Raw genomic sequence first — 21,834 nt, 5'->3', positions numbered from 1 at the left:
CTTGAATTAAGAATCTTTCAAATACAGACTGGATATACTGTCACACAATGCAAAACTATGCAACTCTTAAGCTAAAGTTGTGGAAGAACACAGTAGACACAACCTATAAAATGATATATATATCCTGGTAACATGTAAAATAAGCAACTATGTGCATACAAAAGTACTAAAGGTACTTTAATATTCAATAAAAAAGTATTCAATAATCCAGATATTGAAATGATTATCTTTGAATGAAAGGTCATTTTTTGTTTTCTTTCTTTTGTGCTTCTCTGTATTTTCCAAATTACTCTTACTTTGGTAATTAATAAAAACGTATAATTAAGCAAGGGGATATAGAAAAGGTATTAGAATTATTTTTAGATAGGAAAAAGTAAATACAACTCTACCTGTGAATAAGACATCTCCACCATCTAAGGTTGCATTTTCATCTTTCATCTCCACTATGTTGAGCTGAAGTTTTTCTAGTGCTTCTTTCATCATGTCAGCCTATTGAAAATAAAATGATTCAGATTAATATTCTTACCATTTTCTAACAAGAAAACCAGTCATCTAAAACTTCAGATCACTGAATTATGCTCCCACGTGCACACAAACACACAAGCATACGCTCGTGAAAATATAAAGTGAAAATGAAGTCTCTCAGTTGTGTCTGACTCTTTATGACCCCATGGACTGTAGCCTACCAGGCTCCTCCATCCATGGAATTTTCCAGGCAACAGTACTGGAGTGGGTTGCCATTTTCTTCTCAAGATCTTCCTGACCCAGGGATTGAACCCGGGTCTCCCGCATTGCAGCCAGATGCTTTACCATCTGAGCCACCAGAGAAGCTCATGAATATATAAGTGTAGTATATATTGAACCAGCCATGATCATTTACAAGAGGAGAAATTATCTGTTAGAAATTGTCTATTTTGTCCCCTTCTAGTCTAAAATCAAGTCAATATTAGGATCTCTCTCTTTTTTGTCTATTGGAATTGACTACTTAGAGGACATTGTTGTAAGTGTGACGACTTAGGGTACAGGAGTTGAGAAATGTGGCAGACAGAATACTTAACCCAGCTACACTTGCCAGAAAAACACAAGATTTAATTTTAAATCTTAAGTTAGTCAAGAAGAATTGCACACACAGAGTAATATGTGGAAGGAATATCAATGACAATAACCAATAACTTGAAATCTCAGCCCACTGGACTGTTGTTACTGTTTTCTATTCAAATAGTTGCTAAAATATCAGAACATCTAAGGCTTCTCTGTAAATCTGAACTGTTATTTAAATTTTAACCTAGGTCTCTACAGGTGATTAATAAATACAATAATTGTAATCAAGCCAAATAATAACAGAAAATGAATTTCAGAGACTTTCTATGAGTTCAGGGATCAGTCTAAGGAACAGAGATACTCCAGGCTGGACTAGGGAGCACTTAGAGTAAGGTTTACTTTAATACAAGAGTAAAATATAAGGCATAACAAATGCCCTTTGAAGCTCAAAATTTAAGTCCTTCCAGCAATTCAACAAAACAATTTAAGTATTTCTGAAGGTCTGTATAACTTTTAACATGGTAAAGACATACGTTGAGAAGACATGAATAGGGACTAAGGGAAAAACAAGATATCACATGACACTGGGAAAAGCAAAAGTTCTGGCAAAAGTTCTCCCAAAATACAGCATGCCCCGTACACACAGTGAATCGTCAACGAAGAGTTTGCTGCTGCTGCTGCTAAGTCGCTTCAGTCATGTCCGACTCTGTGCGACCCCATAGATGGCAGCCCACCAGGCTCCCCTGTCCCTGGGATTCTCCAGGCAAGAACACTGGAGTGGGTTGCCATTTCCTTCTCCAATGCGTGAAAGTAAAAAGTGAAAGTGAAGTTGCTTCAGTCGTGTCCGACTCTGTGCAACCCCATGGACTGCAGCCCACCAGGCTCCTCCGTCCATGGGATTTTCCAGGCAAGACTACTGGAGTGGGGTGCCATTGCCTTCTCCGAATGAAGAGTTTAGGAGACATAAATACAGCAGAGTAACTTCTAAAGTAATAAAAACATGGACATACTTTGACAGCAAGCCTGACATTCATGCAGTCAAAAAAAAAAAAAAAAAGTAAAGAAAATACAAAATAAAATAAATATATCATCTCATCTTTGTCCTGGAACTCATGTAAAAATTCCACAAACTAGAGTTACTCAGAACAATAAAAAATTATTTCCATGGATGAAATGGTCTTCATGTAACAAATACATCTAGTAATTTCTTTTAACAGCAGGTTTTCCTATGTAACAGGAAGTAGAATTGTTGCTATAGCATAAGAAAGAAGCAGACTAATATTTACCATGACTTGTTGGGCTACAGTGAACCCAGGAAAACCCACAACTGTTTTCTTCCGGCATCTGCCTCTGTGTCCATGGAAAATTCACTGAGTTTGGAGAAATCATGACAACTGAGCTACTGTTACCTTTGGTTTCTATTACGAATGCCACTGCTTCCCTTATAAGTTAACCTTTCAAAGGTTACTAGGAATTCAGCAATAACAAGTATTTTTTATCTGAAAAGTTTACATGTAATATTTTAACTCAGGAACTTTATTTAATTCTTAATTAAGAGTTTAAAGAGACAGAAGTAGGGAGGCTAATAGATACCAGTTTCAGGAATGCTGCACTTTAAAGTCCTATATCTTTCAAATTAAAGTTTTTAGAGGATAAAATGCATGTGGTTTTTTAAAAGTTAAACAGCTGCACCAACATGAAAAAACTGGCTTTTGTGTAAGGACTTAAAAAAATTCAGTCATATCTATACACACAAAGTCATTAGGATAGGCCCATACCATAAACACACCTGATACTATTACTTTCAGAGTTAAGGGTATGGACAAGTTAAAAAATGTTTTAAACATTAAGTAAACAGTTTTGAGAATTGCAGGACGATACAGCATCAGATGGGCAATGCTAACCCTAGTGAAATTTCTGGAGAAGAAAACCAGAGGTTCAACTCCATTCAGGACCACACACTCTTGGCAGAGCGGTTCCATGAAGCAGACAAACTTGACTGCAAACAAAACCCAGGGTTGCCCTGACATACGGCCCATCGCAAGCCAGTTATTCAGGTAGTTAGAACACTAAATATAATTATAGAAGTGGGAATTTTTGTGGAAAAGGTCCAAACCATGAGCCTTCAAGAAACTGCCCAGTCTATGGTTTCATGGCTGTGTTTAATGTTGACATAATTAAATTTCAAGAGGAAAAAAAAAAAAAGACCAAGCAACACCCGCCTTTCACTGAGACAGTAAACTTGCAGAGTGGAAATTAGCATTACTCAGGGTGGAGAGAAACTGTCAGAACAAACAGTATTAATTCCAAAGGTTGAGTTGAATGGGTCACTTTAGCCCATGAAATCAGGAATAAAAATGGCAAATTAGAGAAACAACCTTAATTTTTGATCCTAAAAAATTGATAAGAACTTCTTCCCTTTTCACTCGACATGCATTCTACATACAATGTTGTGTTGGTTTCTGCGTACAAGACAAACAAGCCACCATTCAGTTCAGTTCAGTCGCTCAGTCGTGTCCGACTCTGTGCGACCCCATGAACCGCAGCACCCTAGGCTTCCCTGTCCATCACCAACTCCCAGAGTTCACCCAAACGCATGTCCATTGAGTCGGCGATGCTATCCAACCATCTCGTCCTCTGTTGTCCCCTTCTCCTCCTGCCCTCAATCTTTCCCAGCATCAGGGTCTTTTCAAATGAGTCAGCTCTTCGTATCAGGTGGCCAAAGTATTGGAGTTTCAGCTTCAACATCAGTCCTTCCAATGAATATTCAGGACTGATTTCATTTATGATGGACTGGTTGGATCTCCTTGCAGTCCAAGGGACTCTCAAGAGTCTTCTCCAACACCACAGTTCAAAAGCATCAATTCTTTAGTGCTCAGCTTTCTTTATAGTCCAACTCTCACATCCATACACGACCACTGGAAAAACCGTAGGCTTGACTAGACAGACCTTTGTTGGCAAAGTAATGTCTCTGCTTTTCAATATGCTGTCTAGGTTGGTCATAACTTTCCTTCCAAGGAGTAAGCATCTTTTAATACATGTATCAACTCCCTCTTGAGTCACCCCCAACTCCCCCATCTTTTTTTTTTCAAGTTTATATTCTTGTTTCTTTTTGCCCCAACTTTTCTCCTCCCACCCTTTGTGACAGATTTCTTTCCTGGCCACAGGGGGTTCGGGCCACACTTGCTGCTTCTGATCATACAAACCACATGTCTTTCAAGAGCTGGTACTATTTGAGGTGGGGCTTCCCAGGTAGCTCAGTGGTAAACAATCTGCCTACCAATGCAGAAGACACAGGAGACACAGATTTGGTCCCTGGGTGGGGAAGATCCCATGGAAGAGGAAATGGCAACTCACTCCAGTATTCTTGCCTAGGAAATCCCATGGACAGAGGAGCTTGGTGTGCTACAGTCCATGGGGTCACAAAGAGTCAGACACGACCGAACACGCACTATTTGAGGTAACTGCCTTTTTCTTTTCTTCTTCCCTTGCTCCCTTTCTTTTCTGGAGTATAAATGTTAAAAAATGTAGAGTTCTTGGGTTACACATTCACAGTCACTCCTCACTCTTGGATTATGATCCAGGGCATAGGGTTAAAATCCCAGTTCTGCAATTTACTAGCCAGGTGACTTTAAGTTGTTTAACTTTTGAGCCTCAGTTTTCTCATCTTTAAAATGGGTGGCTAGTCATAATAGTGGCAACTTCCTAGGCTCTTCCTCAACATTAAATACATGCAAAACAGCATGTGATAATTGCTCAATAATACTAGATATGACTTTCGCTATTTTGATTAAAACCAGCCTGTGTGGACCCAGTGACAAATACTTGTATTATGAAACTGGCCTCCAAGAGAAAAGCTGTTGCTTTCTTTTACATTTGGATGAGTTTCTTGTGTTTTACCACGCTATAACAAATCCCATCTGCTTTCTAGTGAATTAAAATTAGTCTTTTCTGCAAAGCCAATGTAAAGTCAGGGCACAAACATTGAGGACACATTTACATTTAAATCAATCCAATTTGATTTCATTCCAGCTCCTGGAAGTTGCCAGGCTATGTGGTAGATTTCTTGTATAATCTCTGCTTTGAAATAGCCCTCTGGAGGTAATACACGAGGTGGGAAGTGGGCTTGTCCTGTAAGATGTTCCACAGCACTCAAAAGAGTGTCAGCCAAGATGGTACAGAATGATTACAGTTATTGAAGACATTACACTTAAAAAGGCTCGTCTAAAGAATTTCTGCTCCTTCCTGATGCCTGGTCTCCCTTTCTTACCTTTTCTGTTCTACTCTCTTCTGATTTTCTTTTATGGCTCTCACTTCTGTTCCCTCATTTGTCCTGTCATGTTCACATCATCATCCTGCCTTCTCAGTTCATTCCTTTTGGGTTCTCACGGTGATGGCAAGAAGTGAGGATCTGAATACGGGCTGTCTCATTTACTGAGCAAACCTGATGGCTCCGTGGGTAAAGAATCCACATGTAATGCAGGAGACACAGGAGATGTGGGTTCAATTCCTGGGTCAGGAATATCTCCTGGAGAAGAAATGGCAACCCACTCCAGTATTCTCACCTGGAACATCCCATGGACAGAGGAGCCTCGTGGGCTACAACCCAAAGGGTTGAAAAAAGTTGGCCACGACTAATGACAAAACACAGCACTCTATCACTTATTAGCAATATGACTTGGGATGAGTTAACGTCTCTGAGCCCAAGTTTTCTAATTGGCTAGTGGGATAATGTGTTCTCTTTAATGGTGATTATGTAAGTAACAAATTAATATACAGAAAGCACCTAGTTCAGCACCTGACACATTTGTGTGCAAAACCAGTAGTATCCTTATTATTTTACCCTAAATTAACTTAGTGCTTTGGATTCTGGCTCTCTTTCGAAAAAATAAAAATAAAACATACAATTTTCATTATGAAATAAAACATTCTGATCCTAACTCTCCTTTTCTTCTTGCAAAATTCCCCCAAACACAAAATACCAAAACAAAAAAAACTTTACACGTTTTTATTGGCAAGTTGTATTCTAGAATAGTTTGCAACACACCATAATTAGTTGCAATACTCTTTATTTAGAGGCCAGCGTTTTCCAGTTAGCCCTATCCAAAGTTGTTTGATGCATATTTTCAGCAACATCCACTGTGAATGTTTCCCACCTTCCCTTCGGATGCTGTGACTGTGCTCGTGAGGCCTGATGAACCATTCTGTGCTGTGCTCCATTAAGAACTGCACCTCTGTTTGCCAAGCCACTTTCCTTTAGCTGCCTCTGCTCAATGGGCTGCCAGATGTTCTGACTACAAACGAGGCCCTTGGCATTGGCCTGTCTGCAGCTGACAGGCCTCAGTCACCTACAGTTCTGCCCTGTGATGGGAGCAGTGCTGTCAACACTATTAATACTAGGTTTTCAGTGCCCATCCATTTAAATGTTCTGAATCCCTTTGAACTCATCATATTATGGGAACTTTAAAATTATCCTGTCATCCTGGTCTAGCTCTGAAGAACTGAATAGCAGCAACATAGTTTCGTTAGTAGTGAAATGGTTTCATTTTCTCAACTTGTCACTGACTTTGTTTTGCTGTTCAGTGTTAAGTGTGACTGCTGAGGAAGTCACTCAAGAAGCAGATGTGATGTCTTCGGCTCATCATGACACAGCAGGCTTGGAACTTGCATCAAAGCTGTACTGTATTGTCCCTGGTCACACAAAAACCTTCATGTGTCTATGCCACCTTCATGTTCATGGTTAATCAGTACATCTTCAGCCACTGTGGCCACCAGAACTAGCATATTTGGGTGATTTTGTAACAATACTTAACATCCATATTTTCTTTCACATGTATTTTCTCATGTGATCAACATTTCAACTTCAATAAACACTTAGTGGATGTCAACTTCAAAAAAAAAAAAAAAAAGCAAAATAGGTTGCAAAGATTGAAAAACCTCACAAAACTATAGTTCTTGTCCCTGGGAAGTTAGCTATCCAGTGGGGAAGATGTACCTTATGAATGTATAATGATAGAAAGATGAAATATTTGTTGTGATGCTCAGAATAACTCCAAAAGGTAGGAAGGGTACACAATGATATACCCATTTTACATGAGTAAACCGAGGCTAAGGGAGGCTGACTGACTTGAGTCAAGCTTCCTGAGCCCATGTTCATGTTCATCTGCACTGCACTGTGTGATCATGATTCTACTGAGGTCTTATCATAGAGTGCAGCTCACATTGGAACTGGAGCTCATGTCTTCTCTTTTCCAACTCTGTACATTTAAGTCTACTCTGGATTCCATGATCTCTTCACATCAGAGATGGATGACATTTCTGTATGTTAAGGCCCTAGGATGCTAAGGTGTGATGTAATAAACAATATGAACAGGATTACAAACCACGGCAGGAATGTTTGCCAAGGATGCAAGGATGGCCAGCATTTTAATTGCCACCCTTCAACTTTGGGATGCCTTAGGTTTATTCAATGGTTTATCCCTTAAATTTTCCACATGTACTAATGAAATTACTAAAGTTAACCAAAACCACCACCACCACACACACACACACACAAAAGATCAAAAAGGAGTTTAATATACTAAATGATTCAAACTTAAAAATTTCTAAATAAAAACATATTGAGATTCTCTTCTACATTCTAATTTTAGGGCAAAGCTCTTAGGAAGAATTTAGTTAGCAATGATAATAGCAAACATCCATATAGTCTTCCCCTGTGCCAGACACTCTACTAAGAACTCATATTGAATTTACCTAATCTTCCTTATCCAATGAAACAAGTGGTAACAGTGTTTCTGTTTTACAGATGAGAAAGCCAAGGCAAGGTTGTGACTTGCCTAGGGTCTTAGAGCAGCAGAGCTGAAATCTGACCTTAGAGAGCTTTACTCTAAAGTTTGTGTTCTTTGCTATACAATTTGTCACTAACAAAAAGACAGTTTAGCTAACCACTGTGCATTTAAATGAAAACTGTTAGAAGTGACTGTGAGAATCTATAATATCCATAAAAACATATTGTGCTGTGTGTGCTTATTTACTCAGTAATGTCCAACTCTTTGTAACACCATGGACTGTAGCCTGCCAGGCTTCTCTGTCCACAGGAATTCTTCAGGCAAGAATACAGGAGTGGGTTGCCATTCCCTCCTCCAGGGGATATTCCCAACCCAGGGATCAAACCTAGGTCTCCTGCATTGCAGGCAGAACATATATTCACTTAAATCTATTTGTTTAAAAAAAATGTGGACTAAGATAGTCTGGAGGAGGGCAGGGACAGAGGTACAACTTTCTAGCAATGTGAACTTTGGTTTTGATTTCTAAAGATCCTAAATTTTGCTTTCCTAAGTGTATACCAACTAAGGCTAATGAATTTGAGGAGTCATCACTTCATCCTTCCAATTTCTAGATTAGATTATGAGAAATTAGTTGCAGAAAAATCTTTAAATAGTCAATAATATATTTTAATTACAGTGAGATTACAATAGCATATGGACATGTGGATACAATTCAAACCAATTCAATTAATCTGGAGAGCTTCTGAGAAGGGTTTCTGCCACATTAGGAAGTATGGTTCAGTTCAGTTCAGTCGCTCAGTCATCTCCGACTCTGTGCGACCCCATGAATTGCAGCACGCCAGGCCTCCCTGTCCATCAGCAACTCCCGGAGTTCACTCAGACTCACGTCCATTGAGTCAGTGATGCCATCCAGCCATCTCATCCTCTGTCGTCCCCTTCTCCTCCTGCCCCCAATCCCTCCCAACATCAGAGTCTTTTCCAATGAGTCAACTCTTCACATGAGGTGGCCAAAGTACTGGAGTTTCAACTTCAGCATCATTCCTTCCAAAGAAATCCCAGGGCTCATCTCCTTCAGAATGGACTGGTTGGATCTCCTTGCAGTCCAAGGGACTCTCAAGAGTCTTCTCCAACACCACAGTTCAAAAGCATCAGTTCTTCGGCACTCAGCTTTCTTCACAGTCCAACTCTCACATCCATACACGACCACTGGAAAAACTATAGCCTTGACTAGATGGACCTTTGTTGGCAAAGCAATGTCTCTGCTTTTGAATATGCTATCTAGGTTGGTCATAACTTTCCTTCCAAGGAGTAAGCGTCTTTTAATTTCATGGCTGCAGTCACCATCTGCAGTGATTTTGGAGCCCCCCAAAATAAAGTCTGACATTGTTTCCACTGTTTCCCCATCTATTTCCCATGAAGTGGTGGGACCAGATGCCATGATCTTCGTTTTCTGAATGTTGAGCTTTAAGCCAACTTTTTCACTCTCCACTTTCACTTTCATCAAGAGGCTTTGAGTTCCTCTTCACTTTCTGCCATAAGGGTGGTGTCATCTGCATATCTGAGGTTATTGATATTTCTCTTGGCAATCTTGATTCCAGCTTGTGTTTCTTCTAGTCCAGCATTTCTCATGATGTACTCTGCATATAGGTTAAATAAGCAGGGTGACAATATACAGCCTTGACGTACTCCTTTTCCTATTTGGAACCAGTCTGTTGTTCCATGTCCAGTTCTAACTGTTGCTTCCTGACCTGCATACAGATTTCTCAAGAGGCAGGACAGGTGGTCTGGTATTCCCATCTCTTTCAGAATTTTCCACAGTTTATTATGATCCACACAGTCAAAGGCTTTGGCATAGTCAATCAAGCAGAAATAGATGTTTTTCTGGAACTCTCTTGCTTTTTCCATGATCCATTGGATGTTGGCAATTTGATCTCTGGTTCCTCTGCCTTTTCTAAAACCAGCTTGAACATCAGGAAGTTCACGGTTCACGTATTGCTGAAGCCTGGTTTGGAGAATTTTGAGCATTACTTTACTAGCGTGTGAGATGAGTGCAATTGTGTGGGAAGTATGGTAGGCTTCCCATAAAGAATTCCAAGATGGTACCCAAGATAGCCACCCCCTAATGGATATGCCATGTGTAAACCTCTCCCTTTGAGTTTTGAAAGGACTTGCAAATATGATGAGTTATCACTCCTGTGATTAAGTTACATTTCACAGCACAGGTAAAGATATTTTGCAGATGTAGTTCAGGTCCTTAATCAGTTGACTTGAGTTACTCAAAACAGAGATTATCTTGGATGGGCCAGATCTAATCAGGTGAACCCTTAAAAGAGGGTTTAAAGGTCAGAGATGGAGGAGGTCAGAAGTATGTTCTCTTACTGTTCTGAAAGAAAGCAAACAGCCATGTTGGGAACTGCCTATGCAGGGGGCTTACCAGGTGGCCTCTAGGAACTGAGAGCAACTCCCAGTTGCTAGCCAGCAAAAACTCAGGGACCTTAGTCCTACAATCCTGAGGAATTGAATTCTGTCAATAACAGAATTCTGAATTAGCCTAGAAGAAGACGTAAGCTCCAGGTGAGAATACAGTCCAGCTGACAATCTGGTATACTGTGCCCAGACCTCCAACTTATAAACACTGTGAGATAATAAATAGGTGTTCTTTTAATGCTATGTTTATGATAGCAATAGAAAACTATAGAGAGAACCCCCAAATTTTTAAAAAATGTCTTTAAAAAGGCTTTGATCTGAAGCAAAATGTTGAACTAAATGTTCATTTCCAAGTTGTTCAGAATATGATGTACTAGTTCTTAAAATGTTTGTAAGAAATTCCCAAGAAAATAATGATTTAAATAAATTTAGGATTCCAGACCCATTAGTTTCCTTAATCCATTATTTTTAAAAAAGATTTATTTATTTATTTTTGGTTGCGCTGGGTCTTCACTGCTGGGTGGAGTTTTCTCTAGCAGCGGTGAGTGGGTGCTGTTCTCTGGTTGTATGCAAGCTTCTCATTGTGGTGGCTTGTCTTGTTGTGAAGCTTGAACACAGACTTCAGTAGCTGTGGCTTGTGGCCTCAGTAGTTGGTGCTCCCCGGCTCTAGAGCACAGGCTCAGCAGTTGTGGCGCATGGACTTAATTCCTCTGTGATATGTGGGATCTTCCCGGATCAGGGATTGAACCTGTGTCTCCTGCATCAGCAGGTAAATTCTTTACCACTGTGCCATCAAGGAAGCTCTCCGTAAGCTATTATTTACTGAAATCTTATACCATTAAATTTTTAAATGAAGAAAACAAGTTGCAATTCCATTACAAATCTAATACATGTTCATAAAAATTAAAATGATAAAAGTAAATATGTAAATAGCAATACAAAGCAAAACTGTGCCTTGGGCCATTCCAATCTTATTTTGTTTCATTTGTTCAGTAAATACTGAGTGTGTGTTGTGAGCTAGACACCATGATAGACAGTGGTCAGTGGCCATCAAAAACAGGACATGATCCCTGGTATATAGTGACCTTAGGGTAATACACATTAAAGAGTTGCACATTATGACAAGGGATATTGGAGGAAACAATAGTGTGCTTTGAGAAATAAAGGGGGTACATGATTCAGTAGGTCAAGGAAGGTCACTCTGAGGAAGTAACATTTAAACTAAGGAATCAAAATCATAATAGCAATTTGTTACTGCTGGAGGGTCATCTGGAATTCTTCTTTAGAAACAGAAAGGTTTCTGGATGATCCTCAGATTATAAACAGCTCAACTTCGTCTATGAAAAATTAAGGAAAGGCTTACTGTGTTAGGAAAATGGTCAGAACTGAAAATTACTTAATACGTTAAAATCTTCAAAACTTATCAGTCAAATGAATGTCATTAGTCCTGTGATTATTCTGGGAACTCATAATATTTATAGGATGTATGTGTGTGAAAGTTTTATAACCACCTAGTTCATGTCTCTCTTACTGAACCTTTGTTATAATATTATTAAATATCCATTGCATTTTTTCCATTGATTTCTTAGATTTCTAAACTTACTCGTTTATTTCCAGTGACAAATTCTAAAAATTGACCAGGATATTTAACATCATGGTTTCCATATTTGTAAGATGAGTCCATATTTGTAAGATGAGTCCATATTTGTAAGATGAGAGGGCAGAGCTTAAGAATGAGATCATTTCCAGCTCGAGATTTCTAACAGTTGTAGTCTCAAAACAATTTTTGGCATTCATAAATGTGACTCTAACTGTAATTCAATTTACCCCCTAGAGAGTTTACTGAAAACACCCCAGATGGTTATTTATGAGTAAAGTATTCTAGTATTTAACCAAATTCAATCAGAAGCAAGAGTCTGGGGACTTCCCTGGCAGTCCAGTATTCAGGAGTCCAAGTTTCCACTGCAGGGGCAGGTTCTATCCTGGTCGGGGAATTAAGAGCTCATAATCTGTGCAGCCAAGAAGAAAGGCACAAAGCTGGGTATATGGATGCAGGGGAAAGGTAAGACTGACCCAAAAGTGGATTAAAAGATTCTAGGATAGGAACCTCAGAGGCAAATGGAAGGATTCTGCTGCAGTGGGAAAAACTGTACCTAGAAAATAAGGTGTGTGTGTGTCTTAATGCTAACTTTTGATACTTATATTTTATTATTATTTTTTTTTAGTAACCCAGAGTACTGTTTTTTACCTGCCAACAGGGAGAATAATTATACTATATAGAATAATGCCTTTCCTGTATAAAGACAGATGTCAGGCCTTGCTTTGCTGCTAACTTCTGCATGCTTGCTCATATCCATATAAAGTATAGGAGATTTCATCAGCTTTGGGTTCATTCCTACCCAATCCCCAGGATCAATCATGACCTGAAAAAGGAGGATTTAACAAGCTCCAGGTCAATGCTCTGGGATGTAGTATTAACTCTTTCTTTACGCTTTGTCCCATTTAAGACTATATCCCTAGGTACTGCTTTTTGATTCTTTTCCCTGGAGTCCTGTTCTAGTAACTTACCCAAGTCTCTTCCTATGAGTAGGGTCTTTCTATATGTTCTTTCTAAAAATCTGAGGTTTAGTTCTACAAGCCAGCACTGTAGATGGGCTTTCCAGGTGCTCGCTACATGCAAGTGATCCTTGTCATCTCTCTCCTAAACACAGAATGAGTATCATCAAGGTCTGAGAAATCTATCTCTTAACTACTCGTAACTCTGGCACTACTGCCACAGACTTAACTTTCATCATTAAGTAAAATTTATTAAGCTCTTTCTAAATCCCAGGCATTGTGGTAGGTGGTTTTACATGGATTATCACAGTTAATTATGCCACATCCCTTCAGGTATCTCCTAGTCTAAGTCAGTCATGGCAGTTCCATCCCTCTTAGCAGGGACTGGTACAAATGACCTACTTTTAGCCATGGAGGAGAAGTCTGTTGAGTTTCTGGAGACATAGAAAGAAACATAATCTCACTTCTTTCTGTATGGTCCATTGTCCTGTATGGTGCCTGGAACTGGACTGGTCTGACACCATGATATCACCTAGCATGACAGGACAGAGTGACAGAAAGAGCCTGGATCCTTGATGACATTGTGAGCTGATGAATGGACCAGTCCTGGAACCCTGGAGTTCTGATACATTAGATTCTTCATTTCCTTAATTTGATTTGAGTTTTCTCTTAGCTGCAGCTAAAAGAAACTCATTTGCTTATATAACAAAATTGATAAGTAGTAGCTAGAGTCCATAACAAGACAAAACTACTAAAACTCATTAAATTCTGATGTAGAAACAACTACTAATGGAAGATTAGTAATTTTCTCTCTCTAGGACTACGCCATGACTTGCTATTCAACAAATGACACAATATGTAAGATGATATTTTAACTGATAGTACCCAGTATTTTGGCTGATAAGCATGTTGATCAAATGTCACTTATCACATGAAGATCACTCTGCTCATAGAAAACAGAAGATTATAAATAATTTGTAAAGTGAAAAGCACCCCAGGAAGTATTACATTGCCTTAATCTGTAGATAAAACACAATTGTTATAGTTCCATATATCAGAGTTGGAAGTTACTGTCCAGCACTCTCATCTCTGAACCAGGACTTAGATCTAGAGGAATGTGAATAGGAAGGTTAGATAGGAAAACAGAAAGAAACCCAGTGGGGTCAGAGTACACAGGATAAATAAAAATAGCTCTGAAGAAAACTGGGCAAGACCCCTGTCATTATCTGGAGAGAACATGAAGACACAACAGCAAAGTTCTAGATTTTCAAAGGCCCATGCATTAAGATATCACAGCAAGACAGTTTCTGGGAAGAAGGCTGGAAACGTGTAGTTTTTAAATGAAAAGCAAAGCAGGAGCTCTGGCTGGTCTTGTTACTCTCTTGATATAATGTACTCATTCAAGTGGTCCATTTCCTTGTTGATGATAATAACACAGTACGTGTATTGAGTTTCTAAGAGCCACTGATACTCTGTCTGCAGAGAACAAATACAAATATGATTTATCACCAAATACCAAAGGGAAATAAGTGTCAGCTGCCAAAGGGCCTGCAAGATTTAGTATGTTAAAAACTAGAGAACTGACAAGTTTCTAAAATTTTAAACTAATTTTCCCAAAAGTTGAGAAGCATAAAAATTTGCTGGGCACACCATCCAAAGTAAGCACCAGACATCAAGCTTGAAGTGCCCATAATTTTCTATGAATTCAGAGAAGTTGCATGTTGTCATTTATAAAGGCAAATAGACTGAAAGTATGAGAAATATTTTGTACGTCCAGTATACACAATTCATACACTGTAGGTACTAAGCTGCCTCAGAAGCCTGCCAGCAGACCCCTGCTCCCGCCCCAGCTGCAAGCCCTGGCTGCATTAGATATGCCTTCTGTATGCTCCCATGTTCCTCGGGGCATTCTACTAACAAAAGATCTGGCCCCGATAGACCCCGATAGACCCTGGCAATATGTTCACTGAAAGAACAGCTGAACAACTTTGATAGTTATAGTAGACATGACTTCTAGAAATGTTATAACAAATTTATGCATACGTTTAAAATATCCACTTTGTTTAACCAAGGCACAGTCGCAAGGTGGGGTAACTTCTTCTAGACAACTCTCACTCTTAAAGGTAAGCAGATTCATTTTTATTTCTAAAGACCCCCAAGTGAGGACACTACCCCTTGGTCTATTTGTCACAGTAATGATTAACTCTTCTCTTTACCTTCCCCAATAAATTGATTCATTTATTGGGTCATCCAACAAGTACCTAGTCAACATTTTAAAACACATCTGGCACTATTCTAGGCCCTGGAAATACATCAGTGAAAAGATAAAATCCTTGTGTGTATTCTGGCAGGGATATGGAGGGATCGACAAGAAATAACAAACAGAAAAATATTAGGTAGAGGTAGATACTATGCAGAGATTTAATTCTCTGGGCATGATGTATAAAATAAGTGGTAGTTACTGTAGATTGGGAGGCTAAAAACACCTTTCTGAAAATGTGACATGCATACTGACATCTAAAGGACCTAAAGGACCAAAAGGGAGAAGAATGTTCCAACAAAAAGCAATGCAAAGGCCCTTAGGTGGGAGCAAGTGTGACTTGTTCAAAAAACAGAACAGAACAAAAAGACAGTCAGTGTGGGACTATGAATAGGGCAAGTATTATGAGCTGAAGTGGCTCCCTCCCAAATTCATGTGTTGAAGTCCTAACATCAGAATATGACTCTTTGAACACAGGGCCTTTAAAGAGGTAATTAAGTTAAACTGATTGGGGCTTACTAGGCTGAGCCCTAATCCAATATGACTGGCGTCCTTACATGAAGAGACAGAGGGAGGATGCGATGAAGACACAGGGAAAAGGTGGCCACTTGCTTGTCAAGGAGAAGTCAACCCTGCTCATACCATAATTTCAGACTTCTAGCCTGCAAGTTTGTGAGAAAATGTGGTGGTGGTGGTGGTGGTGGTGTAGTCACTAAGTAAGTCGTGTCTGACTCTTGTGACCCCATGGACTGTATCCCACCAGGCTCCTCTGTCCATGGGATTTCCCAGGCAAGAATACCGGAGTGGGTTGCCATTTCTTTCTGCAGGGGATCTTCCTGACCTAGGAATTGAACCTGTGTCTCCTGTATTGCAAGCAGATTCTTTACCAATAAATTTCTGTTATTTATACCACCTGGTCTATGGTACTTTGCTATGGTATCTCTAGAAAATGAATGCAGGAAGGTATTAGATATGCAGCAAGGGGATTTAGGATGGGGACAGAATGATTCAGATTTTGGTCTTGATCAACTGGGTAAATGGTGGTAGCAATTTTTATATAGAGGAAACTAGAGACCAAAGGCAAGTTTGGGAGAAAATTCAAGCTTTGTTTTCAGTTCAGTTCAGTTCAGTTCAGTTGCTCAGTCGTGTCCGACTCTTTGCGACCCCATGAATCGCAGCACGCCAGGCCTCCCTGTCCATCACCAACTCCCGGAGTTCACTCAGACTCACGTCCATCGAATCGGTGATGCCATCCAGCCATCTCATCCTCTGTCATCCCCTTTTCCTCCTGCCCCCAATCCCTCCCAGCATCAGAGTCTTTTCCAATGAGTCAACTCTTCACATGAGGTGGCCAAAGTACTGGAATTGCAGCTTTAGCATCATTCCTTCCAAAGAAATCCCAGGGCTGATCTCCTTTAGAATGGACTAGTTGGATCTCCTTGCAGTCCAAAGGACTCTCAAGAGTCTTCTCTAACACCACAGTTCAAAAGCATCAATTCTTCGGGGCTCAGGTTTCTTCACAGTCCAACTCTCATATCCATACATGACCACTGGAAAAACCATAGCTTTGTTTTGGCCATGTTGAAATTGAAATGCCTTCTAGATATTCAAATAGAGAGGACATTAATTTTAAAGTCTATTAATCTAGACTTCTGCAGAGTAGTCGGAACTGGAAATAAGACTTGAAGTCAATGACATAAAATCTAAAACTAAGGAACATGAGAACTATATCTCAAACTCCATCCTGCAGGAAATGAGGTGACAATTCCTCCTAACAACAGTATTCCAAGAAAGAGACTCCAAGAGATATTTAGATCTATTGCTGTTATAAGGTATGGTAGCTATTTGCAGCAGTAGTTAGGAAAACCTCCCTCTGGCAGCAAAGCCCTGCTTTATGCATACTCATGATTACACAGCACCAGGATTAAAGGTCTGGAAACACATAAATGGATTGCAATGAACTTTCCAGATGTAGTAGGTATGTAAAGTCTTCAAGTGCTACTTCTTCTCAATTGCCTGTCCATTTTCTTGTTAAATTCAATTTTGTGGAAGCTACACAACGTAGTAGTAGTATATGACTTTATTCATTCAGAAACTTTCAATTTTGAAATTATGATCACTTGAACAGACAAGGCAAAGTTCATTAGGCAAATAAATAGAGTATACAAGGCTATAAGAACAACAACGTTCAAACATGGTTTAGATGAGTCAGTCTACACTATATTTGCACTATAGCACCATGGGCTGAATAAATGCTACTGTGCCAATTAAAATACATTTTTATTCCCTTATTCAAGTAGGTTTACTAAAATTCTTTCTTGATTGAGAGAAACCCTTCATTAGTAGATACGCAATGATTGCTGTATGTGCTAAAAATCAGTAAGGCTGCATTTTCTTTAAAAAATACTGTACTTATTAATTGTTTTAACCAACTGAAATAAGCTTTCTTCACAATTGATGCAAGTTGGTGCTTTTTTGACTGCAGCACATTGCCCAGTGTTTGAACACAATATTCAGGATGGTTTTTGGAATGCTAGTTTTTTTTTTTTTTCCTTCTGAGTCTTGATTGTGTGTGTGTGTGTGTGTGTGTGTGTTGTGATTTCAGCCTTCATTAAAGATGGCTGTGACAGGCTCCAGCAGGGATAACAGAGGAGATACTAATTCATTCTAAGAAGAGGCCTTTGGATTCTGGGCTATAGTGTGGCAAATATTCACCCTTTATCATGTGTTCAAACATTTGCTTCTTTTGGAACCTATTTAAAGCACATAAGTGAAAAGCCATCAGCTGAGTATTTGTATGCTTATGGATATTGAGCAAAGGCTTATTTCCAACAGTAGTTGTATGAGATGGCTAGCTTCAAGAAATTGTTCTTGTTTTTGATGGTTGTCCACATTCTAACATGATGGTAATAAAAATAGTGAGTAATTTCTCTTCTCTGTTATCAAATCTGGGCATCCTTAGCTGGACTGAGACTGGAACAGTCTGATAATATTTTCCTAACAGAAACATTCCAGTCAATGTTTTACCAAGGAAAACTAATTATTGTCTAGCTAATGAGTTTTGCCTTTTCCAAATTGCTTTAGAAAAATATGGTAATCTTCTTGCCTTTACAGTTTTTCTCCCTTTCCCCCTCAAAGGTTTATTTCTGCTTCTAATTTGTCACTAAGTATTAACTAAAATAAAACATTCATTTGAGGAATAGCTACTAGTTCCTTCCATAACAGAAGGGACTTGGTTTTGAGTAATTCTCAAAGTACAATAACCTTAATACCATCTAGATTTTCTTCGTATGAGGCAAAGCATGATGAAATTATATCCTCAGAAATGTCATTGCCCCTATTTATTGTTTTTTTCCTTGAACTGGAGCTGAGCTGGCAAGGTTCCATTGTCTCTCAACTAGATTTATTATGGATCAGATGCATTCCATTTCACAACAGGAATGTGCTCATTATAAAATGTACAAAGCTTATAGTCTAACAAAGCATACACTTTGTTAGCCAAAAACCACTCTAACAGTGGGAATAGTTGTGGGAATAGTTTGTAAAGTGTTCAGATATATCTGAACTAAATTTAATATCACAGAAGCTGATGCTCAAATCTTGAAATAAATCTCTGTAAACACAGTAATGTTTATGCTTTCAAAACTAAACTGAATGCATTTTAGAATTATGCAAACATACTTCCTTAGTATTTATTACTGACATTATATAGTTAGCCAGGTTTTCTCGTTGCTTCTGTTTCTTTCCGATAGTACCTCAGAGCCTTGAAAAGTAGATTAACTCTTTCAGGTCTTCAGAGCACAGTTTAACTTATCGCCTCATCAGTGATCAGTGTTATTGAATATTTGTGCAATGAACTGAAGAGCATCCTTATAAATAACCAGGGAAAAACTAAAAGATTCTTTAAGAACAAGAAGAATGTGGATACATTTAGCAGTTAAAAGACTAGGTGAAAACTAGATTAAAACAATTTTTAGAAGTATGATTGTCAATAAAGACTTAAAAATGTGCAAAAATGAAAGAGCTAAGATTGGTGAATAATGGTTGTTGTGTCAGTAGTAGTAGAAGCTGAGGAATACTTAAACATTTAAAACTTCATCTACTACCAACAACTATAGTAACCATTGCCCATTCTGGCTCCCAAAGCAAATAGATTCAGATGCACTTTTTCTATTATTCTAAACACCTCAAATTAATGTGACTCTAGGTAAGGAAGAGTGGGCTGTTAGTAGCTATCTTGTGGGAGTCTTTTTGGCTTGGGATATCAGCCCCTGGTTCATCTGTGGCTGGTTCATCCAGGCTCTCACTTTTGGGGTCTTCTTGCTTCCCTGCGATATCCTTCCATACAGAACTTGAAGAAGACCCAGCATAGCTTTTGCTCCTGCATGACCCATTTCTAGCCCATGCAAACACTTCCACAAACTCTGGCAGTGCAATTATGACCAACACAGTAGCACTCTTTGGGTTCCTTATCTAAACAATTTGTTGCCCAGTTTCTGGCTCTCAAGATCACCTAGACTCTGGTCCATGGCATTTTCCTACCTGTAGGGAATATATATCAACTTTCTGAGGGGTCTCTTTAAAGCCTAATCTCTATAGACAAAGTGAAAAAGGTAGCACATCCCATTCCACACATTCAATGTACAAAAATTAGAAAGTACAGATTCAGTTCAGTTCAGTTCAGTTCAGTCACTCAGTCGTGTCCGACTCTTTGTGACCCCATGAACTGCAGCATGCCAGGCCTCCCTGACCATCACCAACTCCCGGAGTTCACCCAAACCCATGTCTACTGAGTCAGTGATGCCATCCAACCATCTCACCCTCTGTCGTCCCCTTCTCCTCCTGCCCTCAATCTTTCCCAGCATCAGGGTCTTTTCAGTGAGTCAGCTCTTTGCATCAGGTGGCCAAAGTATTGGAGTTTCAGCTTCAACATCAGTCCTTCCAATGAACACCCAGGACTGATCTCCTTTAGGGTGGACTGGTTGGATCTCCTTGCAGTCCAAGGGACTCTCAAGAGTCTTCTCCAACACCACAGTTCAAAAGCATCAATTCTTCGGCGCTCAGCATTCTTTATAGTCCAACTCTCTCATCCATACATGACTACTGGAAAAACCATTGGAAAAAGCCTTGACTAGATGGACCTTAGTTGGCAAAGTAATGTCTCTGCTTTTGAATATGCTGTCTAGGTTGGTCATAACTTTCGTTCAGAAGGTACAGATAAGTAAAAATTAAAACATTAAAAATCTTTTTAACCCCAAAACCGTGCATAGACATCACTGTTAATAATTTGGCAAACAAACTCCCAGAATTTCCTATTAAATATGTTTATGAGAAAAAGTTTTGCTCACCTATAAAATTATACTATAAGCACACACATCTCATATTTAAATAAAACATGGGGCATTATTATAAGGTAATTTAAAAATACATTCACACTTTAAATTTAGATTGCTTTAAAGTGGAGTTACTGAAAAACTCTCTTCTGAAAACAGTCTTTTGTTCTTAGGTAATTCCAAATATAATAAATAAAGCTCCTTGTATTGAATTTCAGACTACTTCAAAACTTAACCCTAAGCAAAGATTAAGATTTTTATGGTGGTAAGAAAATTTTCCTTTTTATACAGTTCATGGGATTCTCACAGCAACAGTCGACTCATTGGAAAAGACCCTGAGACTGGGAACTATTCAAGGCAGAAGGAGAAAAGGGTGACAGAGGATGAGATGGTAGGATGGCATCACCGAGTCAATGGATATGAACTTGGGCAAACTCCGGGAGATGGCAAACTCCGTACGTACTGCAGTCCATGGGGTTGCAGAGAGTCGGACACAATTTGGTGACTGAACAACACCAACAAAAGATAATTTGAGAGCAACTTTATAAAATTTTTAAAGAAATGCTTCAGGATCAATTAGGATATGTGCTAAAATTTGAGGATACAAAGTTATGCCACAATTTGCAGTGTAGTTCTTTGAATTAATCAGATTAATCAGATAAGAGAAATAAAAAAACATAGAAATATTTATCTGCCAAAAAATAATTTGTTCTGAGACGTCAGTAAAGATTTTCTTCTGTGACGATACAAAGCTTAAGTTTTTGAACCACATGCTCGTTCAAGAATTCCAGACTCAAAATGATTGATTATTAAATGTTGGACAAAGAGAGGTCCTCTGTTCCTTGTGGGTACATAGAACAGACCCAGAATGCACTTGGTGAATCCAATTCCTCATTATCTTGAAGACAGCTGATATCCTATGATATCTGATGAAGCTGCCAACTCCTTGTCCACTCTGACTACATGCCATGTACCCCATTTTATGACTAAACAGGATTTAAAATTCATGAAGGTTGTTGAAAGCTCAACTGTCACATTCAACTCATTCCAAAGTGTATGGGAAAAAGAGCAGAGCAGACATTTCAACTGAAGGCATTATTGTGCCTGAATAAACATATTCCATTAAATTGCTAATAAACCTACTAGATGTTGATCACATCAGCCATACAGTTGCATTCTTTTCCTTTATACCAACTCACCCAATTTCTTCTGCGCAGCATTACTGTTTCTGTGTCCTTTATTCCAAGGTTGCCGTGCATTCAAAGCACTTATTCAGTAAGTTTGTAATCCAGTTTAGTATGCTGTTAACAGAATTCTTTAAAGAAGATCATGGAAAAGGAAAATCAAACTTATTTTTGGATCAGTGACCAATTTTAAAGGAAACACATACTAAACCAGTTTAAAGGAAAAGGTCAGGATCCATGAGGTA

The 21,834-nt window shown here is 39.0% G+C and overlaps 1 protein-coding gene and 1 long non-coding RNA gene across 2 annotated transcripts in view; one reads left to right on the top strand and one right to left on the bottom strand.

Moving 5' to 3' along the window:
- DDAH1 (dimethylarginine dimethylaminohydrolase 1) overlaps nt 1–21,834 on the bottom strand; it is a 157,154-nt gene that overhangs the window by 44,869 nt on the left and 90,451 nt on the right. Inside the window, exon 2 of the mRNA XM_061411418.1 lies at nt 390–489. Coding sequence (XP_061267402.1) covers nt 390–489 — 100 coding nt within the window. The remainder of the gene's footprint in view (nt 1–389; nt 490–21,834) is intronic.
- On the top strand, nt 12,181–21,568 carry LOC133244370 (uncharacterized). Its single transcript, XR_009735387.1, has 2 exons — nt 12,181–12,318; nt 20,697–21,568. It is a non-coding gene; the product is annotated as an uncharacterized LOC133244370 (long non-coding RNA).

Source organism: Bos javanicus, chromosome 3 (genome assembly GCF_032452875.1).
Source record: "Bos javanicus breed banteng chromosome 3, ARS-OSU_banteng_1.0, whole genome shotgun sequence".
NCBI classification, from domain to species: Eukaryota; Metazoa; Chordata; class Mammalia; order Artiodactyla; family Bovidae; genus Bos; species Bos javanicus.
This window is presented reverse-complemented; position numbering and strand designations above follow the sequence as displayed.